Genomic DNA, 21,605 nt, shown 5'->3' on the forward strand with positions numbered 1-21,605 from the left:
TTGACAGCAATTCATAGAAATATATTTTACATCATTACTCTGCATACACATACACACATATTCATGTAACAAACAAGTTTCACGAGACAATACTTACTATACAAGAAAATGAAACCTAGTAAATCCCAACCATAATTTTATTAATATTTAAATACAATATACAAAAAGTGCCTAAGAACGTACAAAAACAAAATTTCGTAACGATTGTACTTAATGTGATGGGTGTGCTTGTCTGTTCATGAGTTCGTTCCAGTCAGGCACACATGAAGATAAGGCAACACGCATGTCAGGTGCACTGTTGAGCTGATTTCTTTTCTTTGTTTTTAATCGTGTCAAGAGCGAAAATCCTAGTTCACACAAATAGGTAGATGTGAATGGTAATAATAGCGATATACTCTTTCTACTTAGCAGTGGAAATTCATCTTTAATCTTAATCCAAAGTGCTGATAAACTTAATGTCCTATAATAATTCCTCAGTGTGAATGACGAACTGAGCTGCAGTAATTCATTCTCTTCTTCAGGCACCAAGTGTAACTCAATTATTGATTCTGGGGTTTGATAAGCAAATGGATCTTTCATCCAAACAGCTTCCTTTAACAGTGCAAATTTCTCTTCTCTAAAGTAACGATTGAAGATTTGAGACAAAGAAGTGAGATGTACTAATATCTCTAATTTTATTTCTCTTAAGCAGTCTTCATGAATAACGTTCTCTTCAATGTGTTGCAACAGCGTTGGGAACATGTAGTAGCTGGGGCGATTACTTTTAAGTCTTACCTGCCATAACAATAATGCCTTTTGGAATCCTTGAACGTGTTCAAGATATTGAAATATATCATTGTTTTTCCCTTGTAGCTTCGAATTTAATTCATTTTAAATGCCAAAAATGTCACTTAAATACGCCAATTTTGTTACCCAAATGTCATCTTCAAAAATATTTGCCAAATGCGATTGCTTTTCAATGAGAAAAATGTAAATCTCATTCCTGAGTTCGTATACTCTGCTCAATACTTTTCCTTGAGACAACCAATGAACTTCTGTATGAAACAATAAGTGGGTATGGTTCACTCCAATCTCTGACACAATATTTCAAGAAGTCGGCTATTCGATGAGCTTCCTTTAATAAAATTAACAATTTTCACTGCATGTTTCAATACCTCCATTAGGCTCGGTGGAATTTCTTTGGATACCAAAGCTTCTCGGTGAATAAAACAATGATTCCAAAGACAGTTGTTATGGGTGGCTTCTAACAATTTTTCAATAACTGCTATGTTTCCCAGTCATATTTGCTGCTCCATCACTTGAAATTCCTTTACAATTTTTCCAGCTTAATTTATGTTGACCAACAATGCACTTTTCTAATTCAGTGAATCAATCTAATCCAGTTATATGTGAATTTAAATTTAAACAACACAACAGATCTTCTATAAAATCATCTTGCCACACATACCTGACATATACCAAGAGTGTGGGACAACTTGCAATATCAGTGCTCTCATCAAGTTGGCTTGCAAAATCTATACCAGACTGTAGCCGTGTCATAAGCATTGCTTCTAAATGTTTTGCAATAGTACAGATTCGACGAGATATTGTATTATCACTAAGAGGTATAGTTCTTAATTTATCAGCTGATTTATCATCAAAGATGGTACGTACCATATCCATACATGCTGGGAGAATAATTTTTCAGCAGCTGTGTGAGCCATTTTTTCTTTTGCCACTCGATACACCACTAAATATGATGATATTAAGGCTCTCTCATTCATAGTTGTGGAACGACTAAGAAATTGGGGTGATAACTCTAGGCTATTTCTTTCTGTTTGAAAACGGTCTTCCTCATCTTCTTCCTCTTCCTCCTCCGCTTTCACTATCACTGCGCCTTCCATCTCCTGGGTAGCCTGGGGAGACAAATCTGTAGCATTGCCTGATTCAGCAGTCATTGTTCAGGTTCAAAGAACTGGCTCACTTGATCCAAACAGGGTCTGTCTGCAGGACTTTCCTTTTTGTCCTAGATGTTTTATGAGATCAGTTTTTGCTGTCCTGCAGGGTAGAAAAATTTAATAGCAGTATTAAAAGGTTAACACAGTGTTGCTATGCTGCTTACACCTCATCCATGAAGACAAGTCACTAAATCCAATGATGTGACACAGTAAATGCGGAGTAACTGCCATTCATGTTAGCTGTGTACCAGGCAGATTCGGTACATTACATACACAGCTCATTTAAGTCTCATGGAAGCCTAATGAAGCACACAATTATTATTCCTATTTTAAAAGCTGAGAAAGATTAAATAATGTGTCTAACAACATAGTGTAGTGGATCCAGTACTCAAACCCAAGTCTGAGGTCCAGGGTCCTAACTATGCTGCTACACTGCCATCTAGATACTCTTAAAAAGTGATCACCAAAGTACGGTGTACAAGACCACCCATTGGGGCACAGGGGAAAACAATGAAAACTTGTATTTATTTTTTAAAAACACTGAAACCCATTTAAGCTTTCCTGATAGCCACCTTATAGCATTTATATTCTGTTATCATTTGTGTTGCCATTCTTATTTTCATCTTCCAACTATTTCTCCTACTTTTTCTTATTGATGGCAGTAATCGTAATAATTCTAGTTATTATCAAACAATAAGGTGATTGTGTGTCTGTGGCAGAGGAACTGAAACAAAAATGTAGACAGTAGAGCAAAGTGAAGTCAAGGATGGATGGTTTCACGAAACCAAAGTGGTTGCTTCTCCGGGGACCCTGATTGCGTATTGCCACTTGAACGGACCTGGGGAGGAAAAATGTTGCCTGCCATACCAGTAAACTGCGGCTTCAAGCCAGCAGTCACTGCAGCCGCCCCCAACTGTGTACCCTGAGGGGATTCAGGATGGAGAAGAGCAGGGTACTGGCCCCAGACAGCTGAGGTGCATGTCAAAGGAATGATTTCAGTGAGCCCAGTCTCTTGCATCTTCCCATATATAGAAAAGCTCTAAAATCATTAACTTGAAATGTCTGGTTTTCTTTAATTAAGAGTAATCTTTTGATGTTCTGGCTACCAGGTTTTTGCTGCAAAACTCCTACATATCCTGGCTTCTCCCTTACCTCTTTGGAGCAGCCCCTTAGAGCTGAGAGGCTGTCTTCCCAGCTTAAGTCCTCAATTTTGTCTGCCAAATAAAACATAATTCTCAACCTTTAGGTTGTGCTTTTTTTTTTCAGTCGACAGTATTTTCAAATATTTGTTCAATAGGCAACAGATATTCTTTCCAATACTAGATAGTTACAAGATTCTGAGCTTGGCTAATGTTTCCAGGGAGTTTTGAGTGTGATAGTAATGAAATTACTATAGTAATTCGAATTTGAGGCATTTTTGCTATCAAAATGTTATCACAGTAATTACAGCATTTGCTATTACTTCACTTTTTATAAAACAGTAAAAGAGACCTTGAATGATTGTGACATGGCTCTTAAGTTCCAAGACAAATTTGAGGGCAAAAATGGAAAGCCCAAAAGGAACAGCCACCTACTACAGAGGCTACAAATGACTAAGTGATATTCTGAATAATCTTCCAAGCCCTAAGTAATGTTCCATTCCCAGTGAGGTTTGACCTTGCTGTGGTTGCCATTGTTTCCTCCTTCTACTTCCCTGTGACTCTTCAGTAATCCACTTGAGTAGGTTTTTGCTCCTCTATCACTGGCTGGCTCCCTGACCTATGGTCCTCCTTGAAGACATATTCCCAGAACTTCTGCCTCCAGATTCTTCCTCCTATTTCCTTCCAGTGTTGCAAGTCATCTCTAAGAGCCATTACATTGTTGTACGTTGTATTTTTCTTCTTTGCCTAAATCTGCCTTCTCCCCTATCCTCCCACCCCTGTTCGTACTTTAAAGCGCCTAAAGGATCCAGGAAGGTAGGTTGTTGAGTGCAGCCAGCTGGGTATGTTTTTGTATTTATGTATTGTGTGTCAAAGGGACTGTAGGAAGCCTTTGTAATAACTCCATTCTTTGCCTGATGATATAATGGCACAAGGAACTGAAGTGGCCTGGTGGCATTTTCAGTTTCCAGTTTAGTGGAACACTCAAGGTATCTCCTAGAAGAAATGCTCTTCTTGAGAATCAGGATCATACCCAACAGACTCTAGACTGGGGAGACAGGAAGCACAAATTCCACACATAGGTTGCTGGTTATGATGGTTAATAGGGGCCACTCCTCTTTTGACTCCTTGGTTTCTGTATCCATGTAGTCTTTCTGTTGGAGACACAATACCATATATATGTTATTGGTTCAATGCATATACTGTATCTTGGAGGACAGCTCCCCAGCTTCACAAGGTGCTGTATCTTGTATCAGCAATTTAGCTAAGTCTTCAACGTGCCATTCCACAGTTCCATCGTGCTAGTTGTTTCTGGCTGATGAGTAAACGCTGTGAATTCTGTGGTTACAAGCTCATTGTCACACCTCCTTGACTATAAAATGGGTTCTTTGGTTTAAGGTATATCCAGTGGATAAGGCATCCTATAAGCCCTCAGATGACGGTGCAGATGGAGGCAAAGCAGTCAGGGAAGACAAACCCATATTCAGAGCATGTATCGATTCTGGTGTGATAGTTCCCTTCTTTTGTATCTATCCATGCCTAGTGCAATGGTGGGCATGTGGGAAGGAGTAGTGAAGTGTTCAATCCCTTGGGAATAGTGGCTCCTACATTTTCTTTAAAGCAATATAGTTTAAGTTAAAAATCATAGATTTTGTGAGTTTGTTGTTTCCACCTGCATCATCTGAATAACGGTTGAAAGAAAATTGTGCTCAAGAGCAAAACAGTAGCTACTGTTTCTTACCATCCTTTGTTAGGGATTGGTGCCTATTGGTGGGACATGGACTCTTAAATGGGTGCCTCCTGAGGACCTCTCGCTGGAGAAAACTGCCCGAGTCGGGCAAAACTTAGACACAGATGCACCACTGTCATAGTTTGCTCACCTCTGCTGTAGAAATGCAACACTCTGCTGAGAGCTACAACCTGTGGGGCAACTCAGGAAAGAACCTCAAACTTATAGGTATCCTAGAACATTAGAAGAGCTTGAAATGGTGCCCAATTCTTGAGCTTGTTTTACAGAACAGCAGGTAAAGGAACAACTTGTTTAAAAAACCCTCTGCTGGGCTTCCCTGGTGGCGCAGTGGTTGAGAGTCCGCCTGCCGATGCAGGGGACGCGGGTTCGTGCCCCGGTCCGGGAAGATCCCACATGCTGCGAAGCGGCTGGGCCCGTAAGCCATGGCCGCTGAAGCTGCGCATCCGGAGCCTGTGCTCTGCAACGGGAGAGGCCACAACAGTGAGAGGCCTGCGTACCGCAAAAAAAAAAATAATAATAAAATAAAATAAAAAACCCTCTGCCTTCACTGAACAAGCTCGCTTAAATTATTTTTTTCAAGTTACACACCCTCCAAGCTTCATGTAGCCTAGATAATATACCACGAGATTCCTCAACTACCCCTATAGATAACACCTCTGTCATATGAGTGGCTACAGTAACAGGGACTAAAGCTGTTTTTCAGAAACTTGGAGTCAGCTCTTGTCCAGTTCAAGCTGGCTAAGACTGGTTGGGACCACTGATCCTAAAACTCAGCCTGTGCAGGTGTCTGATGAATGAACTTTTGACATCAGAGGGCCAAAAACTCGAAGCTCAGATCATGCTAAGTGCCTGCATTTTTGAACATGCATCCCATTAAGAAGCCTGTAACTCAGATATGCCTTTGCAGAACACTGATTACCTCACCTTTCCCCAACCTCCTATCACCTTACCCCACACTTAAGACCAACCTGCTTCTTTATCCAATAAAAATCTCAAGTCCCTCACCTTCAGGGAGGTGGATCTGAGATTTGTTCTCCTACCTCCTCACTTGGCTTCCGTGTTAATAAACTCTGCTGCAAACCTCAGTCTCTCAGTGTTTGGCTTGCTGCCCATTGGGCAAACGAACCTGGTTCATAACAAGTTGTTAATGACAAGCAGGAAGTAATGTGTCATCTGTTGTCCCAGGGATTGCAACAGGAACAATGGACATCACCAGGAGGTATAGTTCTGTTCAACACACAAAAAAACTTTCTAACTGGAGCTGTCCAACAAGCAATTGACCAAGCAGTGCATTTTTTTTTTTTTAAGCAGTGCATTTCCTATCCGTGATGCTGACTCCATTGTGACAGAGATACTATAGACTAGAGAGATTGTGTCATAGTAGGAAGTTGCTGTAGGTTCATGAGATACTCAAGGAGAGAAAGGGAAGGCATATCAGAATCTCCCAGAGGCTTATGTAATTTGAAAAAGCATGGAGAATGTCACACTTGATTTTTCTTATATTTAACTGTAAATGTCAAATATCATTAAAGGGTAAATATCTGATTTGTGAGCTTAAACAAAGGAGTAGTACCTAAAGTCCCTTCCAATCACTGTTTTGATTCTTTAGTCGACTTGCCAGTCCCTGGCGGACCTAGTCCCACCACAAGACATCACATTCTCTAAGGATGCAGGAGGTCCTAATGCCCTAGGGGCTTCTGTGCTAGCCCTGGGCCTGCCTGTCCACGTGCACCGTGCTTTACCCATCCCTCCTTCTGCAGAGTCCCGTCTTTCCACCAGGAACACAGCTCTTTCCCAGTCTCTCTTCCACTCCAACTTGCTCAATGCCCCCACCTTCCCCCAAGAACCGTATTATGTTTCGATCCTATGATTTTCTGAGGTTCTCATATAACCGAAGCGCCTTCAACCCTGGCTGTAATCAGCGTATTTTGTACCCCTGTGCTAGTTCCCGAACGGCTGACTCATGGAGGTCGGACCACTAGGTTGGACATTTCGTCCTCATCCCCGACACGCACCCCCGCGGAAGAGCCACCACCCCGTGGGGAGTCTCGAAGGTTGGCTGCAGCCAGGGAAGGGAGAGCGGGGCCGCCTTCCCAAGTCCGGGGCTGTCGCGGTCACTACCGATGTACTGGCTACAGAGCGGCCAGCGGGGGTCAGCAGGGAGGGTGAGACCGGCAGAAGGACGTGGATGGAAAAGCCTCACAAACAAGGCTTAGCGACTGACACCCGCTTATCCGGGGCCCGCATCCGGGGCCCGCCCGGCCCCCAGCCATCGGACTCCGCCTCCGGAAGTACCACAGAGAAGCGCCGGCCTCCGAGCAGCCTAGAGCGACCCCCGAAAGGCTGTGGTGGCCCCGTGAGCCAGGGTGTCCGCTACCGGACGGCCGACCGGCCCGCCCCTCCGCTTGGTGAGTCCCCGGAAGGCGTTCTGGGGTCGCGGTGGGTTGACTCCTTGTTTAGCCTCCCGGGGAGGAGGAGTCTCTCGTCCCCGGCTGACTGCGGTTCCCGTCCCCAGGGGCGCGCGGGGCCGGGGTGCGAGGGCCCGTGTCTCTTCAGTCAGGGTTCGCCCCGACACCCCGCGGACGGAGGCCCCCGCCGTCAGGACCCGGTGACCGTGCCCTGCTGTGAGCTGGGTTTCTGGGGCCCGCTTCGCCCTTTTGGGACCGTGTCTTGACCTAGCAGGGAAGTGGGAGGAGGGCAGCGCCGGGCGAGGCCTTCTGAGGGCCGGGCGCGAGGTTCCTTTCTGAGGGTGTGGAAAGGGGACGGAGCGCTGCCGCGTCCTTGGGTGTGAAGGACAACCAGTCAGACCTGTTAGAGTCGCAGCCCTTCCCTGGCTTACTGTCAGGATTGTGGGAAGGGCCTTGCCATCTAGTCTGAGTTATCGAAGGGTCTGACCCCCCAGAGTGGAACTTGGTTATCAGTTGAGGCCATTCAGTAATTCAGAGGGGGCTGACAGTGTTTACCAAAAAATTCGTAGGGGCCTGCTTTTAAAAAATTACGAGTATCGGAACTAGTGTGTTTCTCTGGGTGCATACCTGAACCTTGAAAGAAGTTTGTAAATGTCAAGTATTTTCAATTTACACAGAAAATTTTAGGCTCTTAAATTGTGTTTCCTTGATTAAAAAAAATTCCACAAATTCTAGATTAGTGGAGTTCAAATAAACTGCATACTTGGACCATATGACTTGGTTCTTAAATATCTGAATGTGAATAATGTCCATTTTTCTTCCTGCTGTTTATTTTAGGTGGTTAATCATCATTAACTATTTTCATTGTGTCTACAGTGTGCAAGATACTTTGCTAAGTCCTGAGAATGTAAAATGATGGGTTGTTTTAACTTGTTACAATAATTTCTCCTAATCTCACCCTGCAGTGATGGTCATCGTCCTCCAGAACAGGGATGGAGGAAATATCGGCCCAGGAAGCAGCAGGATCTCCAAGGGTCCAGTTTCAGCCTTTGGAGACCCACTCTGAGGGTCTGTCCCGAGAGCCTCAGTTCGTGCAGGACACCGACATGGAACAGGGACTCACTGGGGGTAAGGCAGAGAGACCACTTCCATCCAGGAGAATGGGAGTGCAGAGGGGCTCCTGGGCCTGGTATGAGAGAGGCCAGGGATTTCAATGAGAGATTGCTCCCTAGAGGGAGATCTTGAAGGGGAGGCACAGACGCAACTCAGTCCAGTCCTGATCTCGGCCCCTCTGTTGAGGTCAGCCTGTCCTTTAATAGGCCGAGTGGTCTTCGCTCACTCTGCTCTGGCTGTTTCTCCTTCATGCAACTTTCACTTCATCGCAGTTACCACATTCAGAATAATTTCTAAGAAATGCTGCTTTTGCCGCACCTTACCGCCCGTGCCTTGCTTTCACTTCTTCTTAGATTTAGGGCCTGTCCCTCCCCCTGTTCCCTTAACTTAGTTTCTTCCCTCCTTGACCTTTTGTGCTTTGCCAGCTGCCATTCTGTTGCAACTGCAGTGTTCGTGACTAATCTAATTTTGATCAAGAAAACAACCATCTAATTCCTTGGTTGAGCCCAATGTATACATATCACATATTGACCGTAAAATAATAATGTATACATATCACATGTTGACCACAAAATAACATTTTTATGTATTATAGAGAGAGGTTGATCTCTCTTGTACTGCCTTTGTCTTGTATGAAGTTTGTATGAGATCACTTGTGCCGACTGCAGTGCCTGAAATAACTTGTGTGTCAGGAACACCAGCTGAGTGCCATGGTGCGTAGAGTGCTGTGGAGCATTGTGAGAGTGAGGAAAGGAGTATGAGGAAACAGATGACCACTCCTTATTCTAGAGGGCCTTACACACTGGTTGCAGAGACAGTGCCCAGTCTCAAAAGAAAGGCTTAATGAAGTTTACAGAACAGTGTCTGGGAGAGGGTCAAAAGTCTACTAAATAACTGTGGCTCTGGATGAGCCACTGCAAATCTTTATGCTTTGCTTTGCCCATTTGCAAAACAGGTAACAGTGCTTACCCTTCTGTTAGAGGTATGTCATGTCATGGAATAATGTACAATATGAGATTTCATAATAAAATCCTGTATCACGGGTCTAAGCACGTGTAAGGAGGGCATGCAGGTGCTGAGAAGGTGCAGAACATGGTCAATACCCGATAAACGTTCGTTGGTTTTACCGTAATGTTGATGTGAGTAAGGGTCCCACTGACTCTCTGTTGCGTAAGGGAGCCCTGGGGAAGGGCTGCTCTCACTCTTGGCTCCTTTCTCCTCCCTCAGCTCCACCTGTCCCCCAGGTGCCTGCTCTTCCCCACGAGGGAAGCCCAGGAGACCAGGCAGCTGCGCTCCTAACAGCCAGGTACCAGGTGAGCTGAGGAACCCTCTGCTTTTCCTCAGGGACTATTGCTGCTGATTGAGTGTGGTCCTTTCCTCATCCCATCCATAAACCTTTCCTGAATTTTTTTTTTTTTAATAGCAGACCCCAGGTTGGGTGCTGATCATCTTCAGAGACCTGGACTTCACAGAAACCACCTTTCCATCTCCCCAATACCACCAGCAAACACTTCCTTTATCCTTGGTGCTGTCATGGGCGCTTATTAGATGTTAAAGGGTTGTGGAACCTATTCCCTAGATTCTACTCTGTTCTCCCTCCTTTCCACCATAAATGCACCCTGCAGACCCTCTGTATCATCTCCTTCATTCTCTGGCCATGATGCTGTGGTGGCCTCCTTCCCCAGAGCAGCCAGGCTGTGTTATTTCAGGAGTTTGTGACATTCGAGGATGTGGCTGTGCACCTTACTCGAGAGGAATGGGGATGCCTGGACCCTGTTCAGAGGGCTCTCTACAGAGAAGTGATGTTAGAGAATTATGGGAACCTGGTCTCACTGGGTAAGGATTGCCTTTCTTATTATTCAGTTTACCGCTTAGGATTTCTTTACTTCCTTGTTTTTGAGTAGGTGTGAGGTCTCTGAGTGTGGCTCAGATCCCTGGTCGTAGAACCTCTGATTCCTCCTTCTTTAAGGTCGTCTCCTCTGGGAGTGGGTTTCCTTCGGGGGTTTCAGGAGGAGACATTCTACTCCTTAACCTCAGTTAATGTTTCTTGCTTTTGTGGGGCATCTGTTCCCTGTTGGAAAAGGGAAACTTGCTGGTGCTTTGCAAGTTCTCACTTTCCCTATCTTTTCCTTTTTTATGAGAGAGACTCTAGGGCCTCCCAACCCACAACCAGACACTTTCCTACCTGGTAATTCAGTGCCCCTGTATCTGAGAGTTTCCCATTTTTCTCAGAAGAAGAAATGCCTTTTTTTTCTTAAGATAGGCTAACGTCTTTGTTGAATAATCCCTCACCTCTTAAGATCCCTAAATTCATCTGCAAGTAGGCAGAATTTGAGAGACTTGATTTCAAGGCATGACTCACTGCGAGTACATTTCAGTGAGTCACCCAGAAGGTAATGCTGCGTAACCTCACCCGAGCTGCAGAAGTCTCAGACTTAGACCGAGTCTCTCCTTTGTCATTTGGATGGTGCAGTTGGCAGCTGAGATTAGACAACCTGTGGTGTTGTAGAGAAGGATCCGTGGGAGTTGTCGGCATCCCCCTCGGTGTGAGCATTGCTCCTCTTTCTTTTTTTGCCTGTCTCTGCTGCTCTTTTCTTTGTTGTGTATGTATGTACTTAATCATACTTTTTCTTTTCTCTTTCTCTCCCTCTCTCTCTCTTTTTTTTTTTTTTAACTCTTTTTTGCTTTGCCTGTGCTGGTGGCATCCAGGGTGTTGTTTTGTCTCCTTGATTACACTCAGGATTAAAGAGGTCTTCTTATCTGTGGGGAGGCAGCCTGCCCACTGGGAAGGTTTTTAGTATGTTTTCCATTCCTGGCTCTTTGATCTTCGTAGGCATACTTCTCCGCCTTCCCACCACCCGGATTCATAGTGTGAATTCCTGCCCGGCCCTGAGTCATACCCAGGCAAGTGCTTTCTCTGGAGAAACACTTGCAGTCCTTTCAGCAGGAATCTCCAAGAGATGGCCCAGGTATCGGCTTCCCATCGATAGTGCTCGTCCCCGCTCGGAAACTCCTTTTCCACGGTTATGAGATATTACACTTGATTGATGGAGTAGATGCTTCTCAGGATGCCACCACTATGTAAAATTGCAGCTCCTCAGATGACCTTTGATAAATTTCAAAGGGCCAAGGAAGCCCTCCGTTGCAACCAGAATTTTGAACCCTGAATTCTGAGCTCAATCAGAAGCCATGGTTGGTGGTCATCGACTTGTGTTCTCAGAAACCACAAAGTTCGACTCCAGCTCTTCGGTTATGATCTTTTCATGTTATTTTAGACTGTGGAACATACACTGTGTGCCCCTCCTTTTCTGTAGTGAACATGACCTGCCCCTTCTGTTGCCTAAATCTCCTGAGACCCCTGGGCCTTTCTAACGTTCTAGTCTTTTGCTTCCTTTAAATCCCTGTGGCCCCCTCCAGGGTCCTGCCTTTGTCCCGTTTATTCTTTGTGGGGCTGTACAGATTGATGCGTTTATATGACCTTTCCTGGTCAAGTGTTCCTTAGCCTTTCCTCAATGGAATGGAAAGGCTGTCTTTCCTTCAGGCTGTCAAATTGAATGTATATTCAACAACTTGTAAATTGTAAAGTGATATGTAATTGTAAATTACTGTTAATATCTAATAATTACATAATTTCCAACAGTTAACCTGTCTACTTTTTGGAGTAAAGAAACTTCTTAGTAGTTCAATCAGCCTAACAGCACAGCATACTGTTAGACTGAATTTTATCCCATTTCCTCTGTCATCTCTGCACATACACAGGACACGTATGCACAGTCACACATGCTGGGCACAATTACGTAAAAGAAGCCCTCCTACTCAACTTGTTTTTGTGACCAAGTCAGCAGCCTCTCCTTAGTAATTATTTTTTACAATCTTTAGGAAGTAATTTTCATATTTGGGGGTTCAGCAAACTCCACTTGAAATTGAAGTTTATACACTTAGTTAACTTAGCTTAATGTTTTGTGTTGTAAAATAAGGACTTTATAATTCAGTCTCTGATTTAGCAGCCCTGTTTTCCAGTTCATACCTTTTTCCCATGATAGTAGCTCTGAGTTGTATTTGTCACAGATATCAGAACTTTGGTCTTTTGGTTAAGTGCTTCCACTACACAATAATAAATATACAGAGTATGAACAGAGTAAAAGAATAAAAAAGTAGGTAAAAATTTTCATTACCACATCTAAAAAGAAGCATATACTGTTGCCAGTGAGTGAATTACTGGCTTGGGGGTCATACCCAAAGGGAAGTCGTCTGTGACTTAGTGCTGGGAAAAAAGCTTGGATTACAATTCACATGGGGCAGTGTGGCAGGTGCCCTGTTAGGTGACAGCATTAGAAAGCTGCTTCCCAGAACTCTACTGGATGGTGAGTGAGCTGATAAATCAGGAATGTTTAGCACATACCCCTTGCTTTTTGAAGTTGATGTCGTGAGGGCAAAAATGATTTTGTATAGAATGTCTTTCACTACCACAGTTGTTCACTACTACTTAACATATCTCATTTAATCCTTACCATAACCCTGTGAGCAGGTATTATTCTGTTTTATACCCGAGGCTAAGAGGAGTTAAGTGATCCATCCAGGGACAAAGCTAGGCTATGGACTCTGATCTGACTCTGAAGCCCACGCTTTTTCACTCTTTTGTGCCTTAGGACAGTTAGTCCAACCACATATGGTGTTTTTTTATATTTTTATGGCCCTGTACTATGATGGTAATTTAAAATGGACAGACAGGCATGAGGTTATACAGTTTGGGAGCAGAAAGGGCATGCATTCAAGAAAAAGTAAAATTGTTAGAGGATACATTCCATTATAATAGGTATCTACACAGGAACAATATAGCTAAGGAGAGATTTTATTTGTGTGTTTATTAAGGACCAGGAAGAAAAGCATGCAGCTTTTAGATGGCTAAAATCTTAGCACAGCACTGGTATAGGCAACAAACAATGAGGTAAATTTTAAATGTTATTTTTAAAGATCAGATTAAGTTAAAAATAAATCTAATTAGAAAACTGTCAAGGTTTCAATTTTAAAAATCAAAATGTTTTAATAAAAAATTAATTTTAGATAGGAAAAATTTCAAATTTCGATAGGAAAAATGCATATTTTGAAAGCGTAGATTTTTGACTTAAATCTAGGAAAAAGGCATTCAGGCCAGTGGTGAGAAAACCTGCTTTAATGCTTTCTGTGACCCTTAGTATAGATTGGAAAGAATGTTAACTGTGGGTTCCATTTACCATCTGTGACTGAGCAGATATTTAAACCGATTATAATGACATTTCCATCTATAAAACAAAAAATAATGTCTGCTTCCTGGGTTGTGTCAAGGCTTAAATCAGGTTATGTGCGTAAGCACCTGGCTTGTGCTGGTTACTTACCAGCACATGTTCTTTCCGAAGGGGCAGCAAGTGGGAGCTATGGACCAGATTTCTTAATACAGACAAAGATTTCAGGAGAGTGTTCAAATTGTTTGTTCATAATGGAATTTTCTCAGATTGAATGTTGCTCAGGCTGTGCCTATTACGAAGAGATTTTCATTCCTTTGACACTAAATGTTCTCTCAGGTCCCTTTTAATTAAACGTCATGATTCTAAATCTGTTGGATCCTGTCTCTCCGTGTATTGTTCTAATTACTGTTTATCTGTTCTTTTTATTATTTTCACCTTTTGCTCCATTGTCACTATGTTGGTCTTCTGTTCTCTTTCTGTACATATTTAGAGGAAGGGATGGATTTCATTCACAATCATTATTTTTTACTAGTAGATTATTTAAAAGCCGGTTTCTGAAATAAGACTGTCTGTTTGAGCCCCAGCTGCACCAGTTATCATGACCTTGGGCAACGTTCTTAACCTCTCTGAATCTTAGTTTTCCCATTTGTAAAATTGGTACAGTAATAATTCCTATCTCATGAAGGTATGGTGAGTATTAAGTGAGTAAAAGCTTATAAAGCTCTTGGTGTGGTACTTTGCACCTACCAAATGTTTAGTGAATCTTAGCTTAATATTTTGATAATACAAGTGACTTTAAGTCTGTATCTTGAATCCCTTTCTCTCTTCTAAACTGCAGTCTTGTATCTCTAACTGCCTGCTAGGCATTCTCTATACCTTCCTACATTACCTTAAACATGTGTCTAAAATCAAACCCCTAATCCAACAAGAAGATGATCTTTTTTGTTGTGTGTAAGTGATTTAAGTGTAGATATAGAGTAACCAAAATTAATTTCAATTTTCAAATACCTAGAAACACCTTAATAAATATCTGTCAAAAGTTGCGAATTATGTTATCAGAATTCTGAGCAGAGTAGTTGCTGTGTCATGTCATACTAACTTTTTTTAAACTTGCAAAACTATTTCATTTGACATGGAGGACCTTAACTAAAATGTGTCCAAAAAGAGAATTGACTCTATGCCCAACAGGAATTCAGAAACACAGTAAATGCCTTTTTTATATCTGTTCTGATCTCCCTGCTCTTAAGCTGTCATGTGGAATCCCATAGGACAACTATTGGTTTATCATACTTTTCAGGCCCAGAGCCCTTTTTAAAACATTGATTATCTGTTGACACTTGGGCACAAAATTGGCACTCAATGAGTAGCTTTTAAATAAATGAATGAAAAGAAGTGCAAGATACAAGGTACATGGTCCCTGCTATCAAAGAGTTTATAAATCAGGTAGGGATGATAATACCTGAAAACAATTTTAAAAAATCTGTAAACTTCATTATATAGAGACATGTCAGGATAAGAAGAACACATAATACAGTTTGTAGACATTCAGTAAGTGCAGAGAAAGGCTTTTGGAGATGAGGGGCTTGAGCTATGTGTGTATGTGTGCTACTAGAAGCTTTATGGGCTGAATACGTGTAAAAACTGCCCCTTTGATACTGTAATAGTTCTGCCCCACCTCAGAAGCAGACTGCCTCTTGCTTTTGCTTTAAAAGAGATGAGATAAAAAAAAAATAAAATAAAAAAATAAAAGAGATGAGATCCTAGCAGTCCATTATGCAAGCCAGAGAAAGACCATTTTGTGTGAAAATGCACTTTTATTGCATCTTCCTCACTGTATCATATTAGTGTAAGTTATTTATATCTGTCTCTGCAGTTAGAGTGTAAGGTCCTTGAGGGGATGGACCTTATCTGCTTGGGCTCTTTATCTCCTACATACTTTGCATATAGGAGGCACTCCATAAATGTTTGTTGAATAAACAAGAGTATAAGCTCCTAAGGGGTAAGGATGTGTCATATTATTTGTTTCCTCATGTGCCCTGAAATGAATTGTTTCTTGAGATTGGTCCTTGGAATATTTTTTCAGCCTTCACTGATTCTATTGCTACAGTTTAGCTCACCGCACAACAGGTGCTTGAGAATTCACCTTTCTCCAGTCCAGCAGAGTTATATTTTGATGACCTCCATTTTGACCAGGTCTAATACTTGTAGGCCAGGTCTAATACAAAGAGTAATCTGTAGGCAACAGATGAGGAGTGATAATGATAATTTCTGTGAAGACAGGTACACACTCACGCCACATTCCCTGAGTGTGTGTAAATGAATACTTATGCTCCCAAAAGTCATCAACTTGCCCCTTAGCATACCTCTTTCTAGAGCACAAATATGAACTCCTTGTAGAAGGTCTTTGGCCTTCTCACTCTCCAGGCCTTCCTAATGTCTTCTAAGAATTTACTTTCTTTCTCCATTAGCCATTATTAAGAGAAAAAGTGGCTGGTGTAGTATCTGGGGATAAATTGCCACATCCCATTTCCTTCTCTGTGAGCAGGATTTCCAATTTCCAAGCCTGATGGGATCTCCCAGCTGGAACAAGATCTACAGGTCTTTGATCTGGAAACTAAGAATAGAGAAGTCTTAAGAGATGACTGCTCAGGTGAGTAAGGCAGAATCAATCAGATAAATTAGTAGGGAAGTAAAGTCTAGTTGTTGAGCCAAGCTGTAGTTGCTTTGGCAGTCAATGAAGAGCTCTGTCTGTATCCCAGAATGGAGAGCTCTTTCCTTTTCCGTTCAGTTTTGATGAACTCTTACTTTGTCCCTTATCCATAAGTTGTACTAGGTCCCTATTCAAGTTGCTTATCTATGATTCTGTTGAACTAGTTCCCTGTTATCTCCATTGAAACACCTTAATTGGTTATCTTCTTACTCTGCTGAACCTGCCCTCTATTTCTCCCACACCTTGGACCACTTGGATCCTACCTCACTGCTCCTATTCATGCCCTTGCATCTGCTGTTGAGATTTTGTTCCTGTGTTTCAGAGTAAATAAACTTCTCTTACCCTGGTAGATTGTAGATTATTTAGTTTTCTCTTCTCTAAGTTTTGTTTTTCTAAGCACAGGGTACAGATTACATTTGCATTTTCTATTTATATATTGAATCAGATGGAGAGACCAGAGAAGAAAACAAGCTGTTGATTCCTAAGCAGAAAATTCCAGAAGAAGTACATTCATACAAAGTGAGAGTAGGAAGACTCAAAAAGGATATTGCCCAAGTTCCTGAGACTAGAGAAGTGTATAAGACTGAGGACAGATTAGAAAGGCTTCAGGAAATCTTAAGGAAATTTCTCTTCCTGGAGAGAGAGTTTAGGCAAATAACAATCAGTAAGAAAACCTTCACCAGTGAGAAGAACAGTGAATGTAATGAACCTGAAAAAAGCTTCAGTCTGGACTCAACTCTTGATGCAGATCAGAGAGTTCTTAGAATACAGAATGTTGATGACATTGATAAGTATGACATGAGCCTCAACCAGAATTCAGCTGGTAAACATGAGCAAATAAATCTAACACAGGATTTTCAGAGTAATGAGTATAAGGAAAGTTTAATGGAACTCTCCCACCTTAATAAATGGGAGAGCATTCCTGCCACTGAGAAATCCTATAAATGTGATGCATGTGAGAAAATCTTCCATCAGAGCTCAGCCCTTTCTAGACATCAGAGAATTCATACTAGGGAGAAACCCTACAAATGTAAAGAATGTGAAAAATCTTTCAGTCAGAGTTCAAGTCTTAGTCGACATAAAAGAATACACACTAGAGAAAAACCCTATAAATGTGAAGCATCTGATAAATCCTGTGAGGTGTCTGACAAATCCTGTAGTCAGAGCTCAGACATAATTCAGCATAAGAGGATTCACACTAGAGCAAAATCTTATAAATGTAGCAGTTGTGAAAGAGTCTTCAGTCGTAGTGTACACCTCACTCAACATCAGAGAGTTCACAGAGAGATGCCTTGTAAGTGTACTGTGTGTGGCAGTGACTTCTGTCATACCTCACACTTAGCTGAACATCAGAAGGTCCATTGTGAAGAGAAGTCCTATGAATACAACGAATGTGGGTTGACCTTTATTAAGCATCAAGGAATTCGTCTCAGAGAAAAGCCCTATACATGTAATGAATGTGGAAAAGACTTCAGATTGAATTCCCATCTTATTCAGCATCAAAGAATTCACACAGGAGAGAAACCACATGAATGTAATGAATGTGGAAAAGCTTTCAGTCAAACTTCATGCCTTATTCAGCATCACAAAATTCATAGGAAAGAGAAATCCTATGAGTGTAATGATTATCAGGATAATTTCAACCATAGCTCAGATCTTGTCCTGCAACAGGAAATCCTCACCAGAGAAAAAGCCTTTGATTGTGATGTGTGGGAAAAGAACCTCAGTCAGAGAGCACACCTCGTCCACCATCAAGGAATTCATACCAAAGAGAAACCTTGTGAATGTAATGAACGTGGGGAGACATTTAGTCAAGTTCAGGCCTCATTCAGCATCTGAGAGTTCACACCAGTTCATGTGTGTCCTGAATGTGGTAAAGGATTTGGTCCCAGTTCAACCTTTATTCATCATTGGGGAATTCACACCAGAGAGAAGCCTTCTGAATGTGACGAACGTTGGAAAGCTATTAGTCCGTGTTAAACTCTTTACACCTGCGAACCCATATCAATGAGAAAACCTACAAATACATTGAAGGTGGTAGATGCTTCATGCTATTTTCATACCTTAGTCACCATTGGAGAATTCATACTGGAATAAAATTCTATAAATGTGATGCATGTGAGAATATCTTCCATCAGAGCTCAGCCCTTTCTAGACATCAGAGAATTCATACTAGAGAGAAACTCTACATATGTAAAGAATGTGAAAAATCTTTCAGTCAGAATTCAAGTCTTAGTCGACATAAAAGAATACACGCTAGAGAGAAACCCTATAAACGTGAAAAAGCCTTCAGTCAAAGAAACTACATGGTGAGCATCAAATTCATTTCATGCCGAATACCTATGAATGTAATAAATGTGTATGTGTGGGAGGATTCAGCCATATTCCAACCCTCATTCAGCAAAGAATTCATACCCAAGAGAAGTCATTTGGGTATATAGTAAATGACAAGTCTAGGAGTTCAAGTCTTTTTTCATCATCAGAATATCCACACCAGACAGGAATTTGATATAATGCAAGTGGAAACATTTAGCACCGTATTTCAGGCTTTATTCAACATCAAAATATTGAAGGGAAAATTATTATTTGCATATGAAATCGTTAATATATAGTCCCAGTCTTTTTCATTGCAGAAGAATCTAGTCAGAGGAGTGACTTGGTGAATGCAGTTCTGTTTTCTCGTGGCATTCTTTTATTTAATAGGTGTTACAAGTAGGTATGTATGCTTTATTTATGGAACTCATTTAAGCTATTTTTATTTTTATTTTTTTTTGTGGTACGCGGGCCTCTCACTGTTGTGGCCTCTCCTGTTGTGGAGCACAGGCTCCGGACGCACAGGCTCAGCAGCCATGGCTCATGGGCCCAGCCGCTCTGCAGCATGTGGGATCTTCCCGGACTGGGGCACGAACCCGTATCCCCCGCATCGGCAGGCGGACTCTCAACCACTGTGCCACCAGGGAAGCCCCTAAGCTATTTTTATTTTAATGTGGCCTATAAACATTTTTATTTTTCCTGAAGTTGGTTCTTACTGTTCACAGCTTCCCTAAGATAAATTGATACACCAATGTTAAAACATGTCAACTTCTGGAAAGTTTCTCATTTAGCTTTTTCTACTGTTCTCAGTCAAAGTTCTCTCCAAAACAGACTCTTAGGCCTGCTGTTTTCTGAGGACCCTATTTCTTTCCAGCCGTAACATTTGGATTCCTGTTGATTTCTCCATTCTCTTAAGCACCTTCAATGATGGTTTCCTAGTTTTAAGCTTTACACCAGCAGGTATGCCACCCCTACTTGCTTTTTTGGTGTCTTCTGTCCTAATGCAAATTATCTTCCTTTAAAAGAAATGGATTTACACACCCTGTCCATCCATGAGTATGAAGGATTCTGTTTCCCCTGAGTTTGTGGCAGGCAGCTAAACATTTTCAAGTGACACCCAAATTCTTAGCTGTGTTAGCATTCACAGCCTTCTAAAAGAGATGAAAAAGACCTTAGGAAGCCAACAAGACTGGTGGTAGCCTAGCTATATTGGTAGGTGGTAGGCGCTAGGTGGTAGCCTAGCGCCTATTCTGCATGTCTAAGTTCAGAATTATTTTATATATGTCCATTGAAGGCCAGCAGAATGCTCAAGTCTGCTTTTGATAGGGTAAAACGTAAAGAACATATACTAAAATCAGAGATCTTCGTAAGGGAATGCTGCCTTCCATCAAAGGTATTGCTGTTCTTGTGTAATATCTTTATAGTATATTTCAAGAATGGCAGATATGCCTGTAAAATCTAACCATTACAGTTTTTCATTACCCGTTTTTAATTGTTTACACATCATCATATTTTTTGTATTTTACTAGAGTCTACAGGCCATATAAAATAACATTTTTTTTTTGATTGATGAAACTGAGCACAGATGTTGGCTCCAGAGTTCAGTGTCACTGTCATAACACCTAGGAAGAGTTCATGATTCTTTAGATGATGTCAAAGCATTCTATTGCATTTTTCCATCTTAAGCGTCAACATATTTTGTGAATAAGACAGTGTTATTTAAAATTCTAGTTGTCATTCCGGCGATTGAGGCTTTCATAATTCATATGTTAAAATATTCTCTAGGGATCCTTAACAAATATATAAAAATTCATTGCTTACTCTGTAAGCCTCTTATGGCTAATAACCTCTAGGGTAGTTCTACCACAGTATTTTACCTCTTAGCCATCAGCAAGCATAGGATCTCATCAGGGCACGGTAGGGACCTAAATGAATGATCTAAATGTAAAAGCATATGAAAAATGCATGTTTTCGTTTTCCTATGACCATATATACCCTACGGATAGAGAACACGGGTAATCACCTCCAGTGATTATGAAACAGAGGATTAAGTAATCTCTAAATAGCAGAAAATGTAAAAATCACATGTATGCATTTGGTTTAGGAATGTGCTTTTGTACTTCCACTTGAATAAAGGTGTGTTTGGTACTCTGAGAATCTGTTTCAAATAAAATCTGAAGTCCTCAGCCAGAAGCATTTGGGAATCTTAGAATCACCTTCCTGGCTGCAACTCAGTTCCTTCTAGAAACCTGCTTCACAGCGGGAATAAATCACTCTCCTTCGTACAGGTACAAAGCTTGCTCTTCCACAGACCTCTGCAATAAAGTCAGTGTTTACAATTTAAAGGGTTATTCGGTTGGGATGCTGTTGGCACATTAAGGGTAAATAGTTTGAGGTTTCAGTAGAGCTGGGCAGAATGTGTTTTTTAAATAAATAAAACACATTTTAAAAAATGAGAAACCAAAATAATCCTTGAGGGCAAGTAACTTGTCTCTTTAAACTTGCTGATATTTAATTGGTCCAGTATAGTTTGTGTTCTTAGTCTTTTTAGCCTTGAAGACAGGGGAGGGAAGAGAAGAAATCTAATAGTTGGGACACCTAATTTTATCTATCTGTCCACCTACCTACGTACACATGTATATATATATGCACATATTCAAACAGTCCTCACAACAACTCTGCAAGGGAACCAGCTCCATTTTACACAGGAACTGAGGTGTAGAGAGGTTGAAAAACCTGTAGGGTCACACAGTAAGCTCAAAGTCAGGGCTGTTTGACTCCACAGCTTTCCATCATTGTGATGTTGGTATCGGACACATCCCAGAACCTAGAGAAGAGACGTTTTCTTTGATAGTTCTTTGTTCCGTGTTACACACCCAGTGATTCACCATTAGTTTGCAGCTGATCCTAAATGCTCCCAGAGCTCTCTGGGAAGCTGGGAGAAAATATCCCAGTATCTTTTGGGAGCTAGTTAGAACCCCCCTGCCCCACCCTTTGAAACAGGCTTGAC

The 21,605-nt window shown here is 41.6% G+C and overlaps 2 protein-coding genes and 1 long non-coding RNA gene across 8 annotated transcripts in view; 2 read left to right on the forward strand and 1 right to left on the reverse strand.

Moving 5' to 3' along the window:
• LOC113630468 (uncharacterized) lies at positions 1–7,233 on the reverse strand. 3 transcript variants are annotated; one of them, XR_003436986.1, is made up of 3 exons: positions 7,122–7,233; positions 4,110–4,230; positions 1–2,037 (listed from the first exon to the last, which is right to left on the reverse strand). It is a non-coding gene; the product is annotated as an uncharacterized LOC113630468 (long non-coding RNA). The 3 variants fall into 3 exon arrangements; XR_003436985.1 differs by lacking the exon at positions 7,122–7,233 and adding an exon at positions 6,842–6,982; XR_003436984.1 differs by lacking the exon at positions 7,122–7,233 and having other exon boundaries at positions 4,110–5,221.
• On the forward strand, positions 7,128–18,395 carry ZNF655 (zinc finger protein 655). Of its 4 annotated transcripts, none has more exons than XM_027125871.1 (4): positions 7,128–7,234; positions 8,200–8,362; positions 16,118–16,222; positions 16,728–18,395. In XM_027125871.1, the coding sequence occupies exons 2-4, from the start codon at positions 8,227–8,229 to the stop codon at positions 18,119–18,121; spliced, it is 1,635 nt and encodes a 544-aa protein (XP_026981672.1). In that variant the 5' UTR covers positions 7,128–7,234; positions 8,200–8,226; the 3' UTR covers positions 18,122–18,395. The 4 variants fall into 4 exon arrangements, with proteins under 4 accessions (XP_026981672.1, XP_026981674.1, XP_026981675.1 ...); XM_027125872.1 differs by lacking the exon at positions 7,128–7,234 and adding an exon at positions 10,057–10,183 and having other exon boundaries at positions 8,261–8,362; XM_027125873.1 differs by lacking the exon at positions 16,118–16,222.
• The window catches only part of LOC113630467 (zinc finger protein 286A-like), a 24,834-nt gene continuing 12,808 nt past the window's right edge, over positions 9,580–21,605 (forward strand). Inside the window, 1 exon segment of the mRNA XM_027125902.1 lies at positions 9,580–9,660. The gene's annotated coding sequence lies outside the window, so the exon portion shown is untranslated.

Source organism: Aethalodelphis obliquidens, unplaced genomic scaffold (genome assembly GCF_003676395.1).
Source record: "Aethalodelphis obliquidens isolate GAN/ISIS:26980383/991018 unplaced genomic scaffold, ASM367639v1 scaffold30, whole genome shotgun sequence".
NCBI lineage: Eukaryota > Metazoa > Chordata > Mammalia > Artiodactyla > Delphinidae > Aethalodelphis > Aethalodelphis obliquidens.